The 9,277-nt window shown below is 34.5% G+C and overlaps 1 protein-coding gene across 3 annotated transcripts; it reads left to right on the forward strand.

The window, feature by feature from the left end:
* The first annotated feature begins 1,115 nt into the window (after positions 1 to 1,115).
* On the forward strand, positions 1,116 to 8,377 carry LOC102801079 (fatty acid hydroxylase domain-containing protein 2-like). 3 transcript variants are annotated; one of them, XM_085498547.1, is made up of 8 exons: positions 1,126 to 1,239; positions 2,086 to 2,141; positions 2,918 to 3,055; positions 3,976 to 4,161; positions 4,725 to 4,846; positions 5,082 to 5,290; positions 6,022 to 6,294; positions 7,893 to 8,377. In XM_085498547.1, exons 4-8 carry the CDS (start codon positions 4,053 to 4,055, stop codon positions 8,041 to 8,043), a joined length of 864 nt encoding a protein of 287 aa, XP_085354673.1. In that variant the 5' UTR covers positions 1,126 to 1,239; positions 2,086 to 2,141; positions 2,918 to 3,055; positions 3,976 to 4,052; the 3' UTR covers positions 8,044 to 8,377. The 3 variants fall into 3 exon arrangements, with proteins under 3 accessions (XP_006815602.3, XP_085354672.1, XP_085354673.1); XM_085498546.1 differs by lacking the exon at positions 2,086 to 2,141 and having other exon boundaries at positions 1,118 to 1,243; XM_006815539.3 differs by lacking the exons at positions 2,086 to 2,141; positions 2,918 to 3,055 and having other exon boundaries at positions 1,116 to 1,243.
* The last annotated feature ends 900 nt before the right edge of the window (positions 8,378 to 9,277 follow it).

Consider the following 9,277-nt stretch of genomic DNA (forward strand, 5'->3'; position numbering starts at 1 on the left):
GATTGCTTGATTTGAATACAACTAGATATTTTGATTGATAAAAAAATATTCATAAAACTATTATAACTTTCAAAAAACAGAGAGATACTATTTTGCAGCCCGAGTTCGTGCGGTAGAGGCGCCCGGGCTAGACAGGGTGCGTAAGCCATACGACCGAGGGTATCCAGTCCATAAAGGTTTTATCATATAGGTGTAATTACAAGTTTACCACTCCGTGACCTCAAACACACGGCGTAATTTAAAATGACGCGTTTTGTTTCGATTGATGAAAGTAGGGCGCGCTGGTCCAGGCGTGACGGGAAATTATTGCCCTGATGTGATGGCGCACTTCCCACAGCGTTACGCATTCTCTACCATCAGTCCCAGGCAACAGTGACCAGTGTGGCGCGTGACCCTTGTTACGCAGGATGAGCGTTACGAGGCCGGGCAATACGAGGTACCTGATAAAAGTTCAAATCAGGCTCAATATCTCCGTACCAATTAGAGTCATATGTTGTTTCTACTTCTAAGGTGAATACAATTCTGGTGGAGGTCGGCATGCTTCAATATCGTAAAACACGTGTTTATCTGATGTAGCCGATGGAATTAATTATATTATTCCATCTCTACCTAAACTTAATCACGTGTTATGAACCAATGAAAACCTGAACAAGTCACCACAAGAACCACAGAGAGTATGCAATATGGTGAATATATATGACATCTGTCCAAACATCTCTGTATTAAAACGAAACAAAACAAAGAAACTGTGGAATATGAAAACATCGCCCTCTATGGTTGTGTGTTGATATTTACGATGGAAACAGTAGGTAGAATGTTTAACATTTGTCAAAATACAATCAATTTTATGGATTTATTTAGAAGAAGATGGGAAATTCTAAACACCCCTAGGTCATAATGGATCTACAAGAGATTTAATGTCTTGAAGCGAAGTAGGGCAACGTGGTTCAGAGCCTGAGAACAAAACAGCTTCTAGATATCATGCCATTAATCAACCAATCACAGTTCGTAGCCCCAATTTAAATACCTTGCAAGAACCAATGACATTTTTTTAAATATTTTTTTTTCTCGGGTGCGCCCTGTTTGAGGGCGTGCATCACCTGGGTCAAAGGTGGGACTAACATCTGGTCTTTTGTTTACTACGTAGCGACAGTGTACCTGTGGGTTTATTCTGTGTGTATTTGGATGTTCTAATCTTGGTGTTTTTCCAGTGATTTCTCTAGGTGCAATCCAAATACAGTAGGTGTGTCTTGTTTACCTGAGATTTGTAAGAGTTTGAGCTGGCTAACATGTGCGTTTTTTTCCATGATGTGGTTGATTACTGTCATGTTGATTTCCCAATGTTAGAGACATGTTTTCAACATTGTTTATTATTTTCATATAGCAATCTCCTCATATGTTAATATTGTCGTCTAGGGAGTTCCAATTAGTGGTATGAGCCCGGATATCCTGTTAATATCCTGAAAATAATAACAAAAGGGCTAGTCTTTGGAATCAGCTGACGTAGAAATAAGGATAGTATTCAAAATAAAAGAAATATCACCAGAGAGGGCAGTCGGAACTACCACTCCGTGTTTTTACTCAGGTTCACTTTGTTTGTCCTGCTCCGCTACCGAGTTTATATTTATTTATAAACATTTCACAATAAATAATTAATTACAACAATATAATGATACCACAAATATATAATCAAATATACACATGTATAGTCAAATCTGCTAATACATTCTTTTAATGGATTTCGACCAATTCAGTTCGGTATTAAATGAAGAAAACAAAACTGTCATTTTCAGTCACAAGCTCCCTAATTAATAATGATATTTAGATATCATTGACTGAAATTTACCATTTTAATTTAACATGTATATCTACATAATAATGAACATCACAGGTTACCATGTCCTGTAGGATGATAATCACTGTGAATGTTAATTGTGGAGTTTCAGTATAACAACAAGTAGTGGAAGTGACAGACATATACTTGAACTAAGCATTCCGGTAACTGTGTAATATATTTGCTTATTACAGTGAATTTTATGATGGCATGACTGTTTTTAATAAAAGATACTCTCGCTTTTCATTCAGATCCAAAGCAGGCGCTTCCATTGGCTATATAATCTATTTGGTAATGCCAATTACCCGTGAGTCTTTGCGAGTTTTATTCAATCATCGACTAATTTACCATGACAACCATGCACGCGATTGTTAATATATGCTAAGACATTGTGATTGACCAAGTCATTTTAATTAATATGTTATATAAAAAAAAACTTTACGTCTTTATGAAACAGAATATACGTGAAACTTAAATAGATGGCGCCCTCTCGAACTCTGGGCACAGCCTCGTGACCATTTTTTTCACTTGCAAATCATTTAATGTATAACTTCGGTAAAGAGCATATATGCTATGCTTTCAGTGTCCAGTGCAGTTCAGTGCTTTCAGGGTCATTCGGCAATGACCGTTACAAATTGACACTGATGACATAGGAAATGTTTTATTTAAAAAAAAGGGGAAGAAAAAAGATTTTAGCTATAAAGACGTAAAGCAGGTTTGATTCTGAGTGTTCAGTGTCAAGAGCTAGTGGTAATTTGAGAATAATTTATTTATTTAAAGTAGCCAGTGTATAAGCAGCGAACAACAAGGGACATCAGAGAGTTGTCTCATGGTTTTTCCAGCCTGAGGCTTTGACATTTTATAAAAATTAAAATCTTTGCAAAACTGGATAATGTAAACAACTTTAAACATGATTTATGATACTCGTCACGGTATCTACAAAACAAATAACCAAGAAAAAATATATAGAAAAATAAAACAGAATTCCTACCTATATACTCTATTTTAAATTATACAGGAGCCACAATAATTTCTTTTTTATTTGGATTTATTGTAATCTAATTGATTAGTTTCTTGTCCAAGGTTTTGTTTTACAATGACGGAGTATATCTTACTGGTGTCAATGTGGTCCGGGTTCGTGGCTAATGACGGCCAAGTGGATTTATAATATTCCCTATTCCAATATTGCTTTTTGACGTAATTTGAATTGATGAATTGGCGGTAAGTAATCACAATTTAGATTTCAGTTGTGATTCTCCAAGTTATTCCATAGTTTTCAAAAATAAGATTTTGAAATGAGCGTTTCATTTTATTGAATATAACGTTACAATCAAATATAGAATAATATACACCTGTTGCCGATTATAGTTGTCCTAGTTGATTATACTACTGAAATATGAGGGTATTAATTTGCAAATATCATCGAATCTTCTCGTATCTTTCGTAAATTGTTTCGCTGACGTTGAACTTGGATTTAAACGAAAAAATCCGACAAGATATTTATCTCTTATGACCTGATCTGTCAACTGATACAGTGGACACTAGACAAAGAGCACACGTGAACTTTGTTCGGTCTATCAGTAATACGTTGAATATATATATATATATATAGTGTATCTCACTGATCAAGAAACTTTGTTTACTGACGGCTCACGAGATTCTAAACGCAGCAAACAATACCATATTTGATCAATGCGCATGCGTCAATGAATGTGATATGAAATTATGCATATGGGCAAAATGAAAAAAAATTACAGATTGTACGTCAATCAATGTTCATTGACGCCCATTGCGGTGCTATCAATAAATATGTTGTTCCGCGATAGGCTTGGGAGAACTTGTTTCGGGCGGTTAATGTGGGAACCGCATATTTCAATTTTGTCGATACGATAAAAATATTATAAATATCTCGATTTTAACGTAGTCCATGTTTTACAGGTTACCCTAATATAAGAACCGCGATACGATACATATCAACATTTGAAGGAAAAAATACTATCTAGTACATTATACTGTCTGAAGAATAGTCTACTAGTATTTTACGATTTGAGTTTACGCATGCGCAGATACCCAAATGCAGTCATTGCGCGACAAAGTTCAGTTTATGTACCACCAATTATATAGAGTATTTGTACTTGCAGATATCGTACTGTACAACACTGTGACCTTATCACCTGTTTGCCGTCAATTCTCCGCATATATCACGAGTATTTTCGCAATGGATTATATACACATCGTTAACATCACTCGTCCTGGAATCCTGGTTTCGGGTTGGCAGAAAGTTTATAATTTATTTGGCGGAAATGAACTAATGTTGAATGTTGTTGGTAAGTTAACGCTGTGATGTACCTGTGTGTGTATTATTTAGTGGAAACACAATCTATATACATCGGTGTTATTTAGGTCATGTAATTCGGCTTTAATCTTTATTTGAAAACATCCGTGTATAATTGTGAATGTACACTGTGACATAAAAAAAATACTAGTACTACTGTGTATCAGATGTAATCTTGTAGTTACACAATAAGCGCCCCAACGCTGTTTCGGCTTCCCATTTGACTGTAAGTTCGATTTCATTCGCTATTGTTTCTGAATACTGTGTAAGATTCGGTTCTGTTCCGAATATCTCTGGGCCACAGTAATTCGACTCGGAATCGAAGCAAATTCACTTAATAGTCACAAGACCATATACAGCTTATGTGTATAGTGCTTGTGAGTGGCGTGGATGTAAGTTATTATTGTGTTTTCTATCTGTTACACGGGCATACCAGTTAGTCAATATCGTTTCTATAGCAACATAATTATTCCTTTGTACTTGACATTTTTGGTCAAGTTGTTACTATTAAATTACTAGTAGTCAATGCCCATTCCGTGCTTCTTTATATTACAGGGACATGGCTTGTGGTTAATATTACCTTCTGGTCCCTTGCTTTACTGCATCTTTATGTTGATCTAACGAAAAAACCAAACTTTATATGGAAGTATAAAGTACAGCAAAATAAAAATGCACCAGTAAGTAACGTAAACGACTGTACTATATGAAAGAGGTAGAAGTAACCCCGTTCTCGTATCAACCAATCACATTTGCAGTTACAGGCGCGTTATACACTCCCGGCATAGTATATATGTGTGATTGGAAATGGCTGTTCAAAAACTGACATACGGATTTATAACTGTTTAATTAATTTACAACAACGTCTTTGATGAGACAGTGAACATTAATTGGCAGCCTTGTTCATATTTTCAGTTGGATCCATCACATCTTCCTCGTGTATTTAAGACAACCCTCTTCAACATGGTGGTGATGTTCCCTCCAACATCGTTGCTGCTCTATCCCGGTGCTCTCTGGCGTGGTAACAGTTGCTCAGTTGCCGATGTACCTACGATTCCAAGAATCTTATTTGATTTGATGGTTTCTCTCGTTTTCGATGAAATCGTTTTCTATTATTCTCACAGGTAAATCGTATAGACCAGATGCCCATACCACTACCATAGAATACAATACTACACAGAGTACAAATCTAAATAACAGTAAACCCAGTGAATATAAATTGATGAGTATATGCACGTTGGCAAATTTCATGCAAAAATGTCGTCCCTGATTTGGTTTGCCTTTTCCGAGGTTGTCTGAATTTGATGTCATTACACTCTTAGAATGTTGAAGGTATATACCAAAAATATTTTTGGATCAAGATGGTTACGTCACTCGAGAACAAAAATGAAATCGTCCTCGATTGAATTTATAAGCACATGCACTGGTTCCCTCATCCCTTCTAAAGGTATATAACGTCCCTCATCAATACGTAGTTTATATTGTGAACAATGAATTCATATAACATCTTTGATTAGAAACAAATATTTGTCAAACATACTTTTAAAATCACACATATGATTTATACATTTAAGCGTTCATTTTTTTACCAAAAAACAGGTTGCTACACTTTCTCACTCACAGATTTACATGAAAAGAGTTTATACGAATATCAAAAGTACATGCATTGTTATGAACATTATTAAGAATCTTAGAAGAAACGTATACGAATCATACATAAATTCCTAAAAAAAATCGTGAGAAATTGATAAGACTCTAGAAGAAATTCAAAAGAACCTTATATAATATTTCGAATAATTCCTTAATTTTTCCTCCATGATATGAGAAACATTAAATACTGAGTGGTTATTTCTAGGTTACTACATCATCCGTACTTGTATAAAAGAATTCATAAGAAGCATCATGAATGGACAGCACCTTTCGGTTTAGTGGCGGTGTATGCCCATCCCATAGAACACTTACTGAGTAACACATTAACGGGGTTTGCCGGTTCATTTGTTGCCGGTTCCCATCTATTATCTGTATGGATCTGGCTTGTTTGTTTCCTGTCGTGGACTGTCAACCACCATTCGGGATATCACCTACCGTTCAGCAGGTCTGCACAATTCCACGACTTTCACCACGCAAGGTAAGTATTCATTATGATACAATGGTTCAGATCTCGCGAGAGTCAAGTATAATAATAATATAATAACTATAATAATAAATTTTCTATCAGTATATAGCAACATAAACAAGGAAATAAGGTTAAAAATCATTTGTGGATATGATTACGTATCGTGTTTTTCATTTCCAACTTAAGAAGGCATTGTGTATAATTTTCTTACAGATTTGATAATATTTTTATCTGTGCTTTGCAATACATGGATGAATTTTTGGAAATTGGTTTGTATTTCAATGGGAAGTTTTACTGTCATCAAATATTTTCGATATTTGGAACATTTCCTGTAAAAGTGTAGTTCAACTTCTTTTTCTTGAAATGAGCATTGACCTCAAATTCTATTTTCTAAATATGTTTCGAGATTAGTACGTCACTCTGTTACAATAGATAGGTTATGGTTCTGAACTTAGCTACTGAAATTCTTTGTTTTGGATTCAGAATAGTTAAGTATTCTTCAAAATTGTATTTAGTTTTAAATGTAGCATATCTTCTCATATTTTTGTTTGATAGTTTTGATTATTTTCTTAATGTGTTGTTATATTATATATTTTTAGGACAAGCAATTTTAGATAATTTTTTTTGTTCTTGGTGTTTCCCATTTTTCTAATGGTCTTGAATGTTAACCCAAGATAATTATATGAACTTATACAACCAATGGTCTGATTGTTGTAATGGAATTTTTCCATCTTCTGTAAAGTTCCTTCTCTGAATATTAAAATTTTAGTTTTTGACTAATTTAATTTGATTTCCAATTTTTTGCAATAGTCGTACAATTTATTTAACCATTCCTGCAGACAAATATTTATTTTTTGAAAATAAATGCGACCAATATTTTGGTCCAATATTCTCTAAAATATCGTTATTTTTGAACCAAATTGACGTTATTTCAAAATGGTTACGGGTTTTGACATTTAAACAAAATATTCAGTAGTTTATTGTGTAAAAAATGACAATAGATGATTTTGATGCCTCTGATATTCTGATATAACTGTTGTTTTGTGTGTTTAACAAAATCAGTTAAATTTATCTAAAGAAAAACTATAGAACTATGAATAACTAACAAAGGTACAAGGACACTATTACCAAAGGCCCCTAGGTTTAATATTGGTCTTCTGTCATTAATCAAAAACTTTCGTGAGCCAATTGATTAATATTTACATGTAGTCCAGTTATATACAAGAAATCCATTGTTTTCGTTTTCGTGACAATTAACTTTCTACTTTCGTACACCCGGGTTTCAGTGACATACAATTAAAATAAGAAACTTTCAGAAAAATACAGTTTTATTGGTCTCATCCGGGTACCGTATTTATTCCTAGGATGGTGGTTGACATGAATCTTCTGCACTGTGCCATTCTTAATATTCTATCTGTGTTGCATGCTATTTTTCTGATTGTTTCATAATCCCTCCCTGTCCAATTATTGACTTGTTGAAACATTGTATTATCGGCCTCCATTTCTCTCCGTTGCTGGTATAAAATCTCCTGCAAGCTTACTACTAAGAATGTGTCCACAATACCATACGATCAGAAAATAAATCTAAAGTTTGTATGTTTCTCCCATAGGACTTATTGTAATTTTGGTGCACTTGGTATTCTTGACTACCTGCACGGAACTGATTCATTATTCCAAGGAACTGTGGAATCCCGACGAGATAAAACATATTTCAGTTTGACGCCCATCTCCGAGACGATTCCTGATACCAAGAAAAACTGACACGAACCCAATTTGTAGTGATGGTTGATCAAATAACACAATTGCTGCAAACTGCCATATATGTATATACAACAATAGCAGAATTACATTGTATGAATGCTACCTGAAAATGAATATTAAAGACTGCTGTCCTGCTGTTTATTAATTTCCGCAAAATACTTGGTATTAGATTCATTTACTTTAGACAAATTAAGGTTTATTCCGAGACCTAAATCATGCGGCGTTCCACAGTCTTTAATAGTTTGCAACTTGCACAAATACTGTTATATTTGTATAATTATACACATCTTATTTAGAGAAATACAGACTGGAGCCAATAATACAGGCAACCATGTATTAAGTGTCACGGTTAATTGATGACCATAAACGATGACTTTAATTGCACGAATGACAGCACTACCTTGATATAAATAGTCATAAAATTGTGTCAAGGTGGTATAGCCAGTAATAACCCTATTATAACTAGCGGCTTAACTAAACGACAGTTATAATTAATGAGTTTAATTATTTTAAATCAAAATGTGTGAATGGTCAAGTGAGTCTTGAATAATCATAAGATTATATATCAATAAGTCAATAACTTGAAGATGACATCTTCGTGTTATTAATTATATCAACAGAAGTGTGTATGATTGGGTCATTGCATTGTGATTGGTTGATGCAACTTTAGAGATCGGGGTTTACTTTAACACTTGTTTACGGAGAAAATAAAGGGAAAAATGACTGTTTTGGAAGAGAATCAGCAGCTAGAGAAACTGGGCCGAAATGCAATCAACTTAGACCTCCCAGAGTGGTGTGTAGACACCAGACATTAGCCGTCCATAAACTTTTCAAAGAAAAAGACATTATAAATTATTACATGACCTTAACTTTCTGAGATCACAACGTAGTATTACCAAATGACTATGGTTTAGCAATAAAACCGTTTGAAGAATGATCAGATATCACAAGTTCTTTAGTTACTACGGAGATCAGATTAGAAGTAGATGATGATCGCACCATGCAGGGTGGTATTACTTGATATATTCCTCAATATGGCGTATACTTTCCAAAAAATAGATCAAACTTGACTAACACCATTGTGAATATATTGCTGAGACTTCGACAGGGGCCTTTAGCATTGATGGTAGACATCGATTGCATGTTCCATGTCAAGGTTTCAGAACACCTTACAGACTGCCTCAGAAGATTTTACTAGGAAGCCTGAGACATGGTTGCTCATCTTTTTTGAACC

This window comes from Saccoglossus kowalevskii, chromosome 4 (assembly GCF_978046115.1).
Source record: "Saccoglossus kowalevskii chromosome 4, keSacKowa6.1, whole genome shotgun sequence".
Lineage (NCBI taxonomy): Eukaryota > Metazoa > Hemichordata > Enteropneusta > Harrimaniidae > Saccoglossus > Saccoglossus kowalevskii.

Bases quoted from the DNA above. Each gene is read 5' to 3' on its own strand.
- LOC102801079 (XM_006815539.3), top strand. From the start codon at position 4,053: ATGGATTATATACACATCGTTAACATCACTCGTCCTGGAATCCTGGTT. The intron at 4,162-4,724 runs GTAAGTTAACGC...TTTATATTACAG, and splicing joins ACTAATGTTGAATGTTGTTG to GGACATGGCTTGTGGTTAAT. The intron at 4,847-5,081 runs GTAAGTAACGTA...TCATATTTTCAG, and splicing joins AGCAAAATAAAAATGCACCA to TTGGATCCATCACATCTTCC.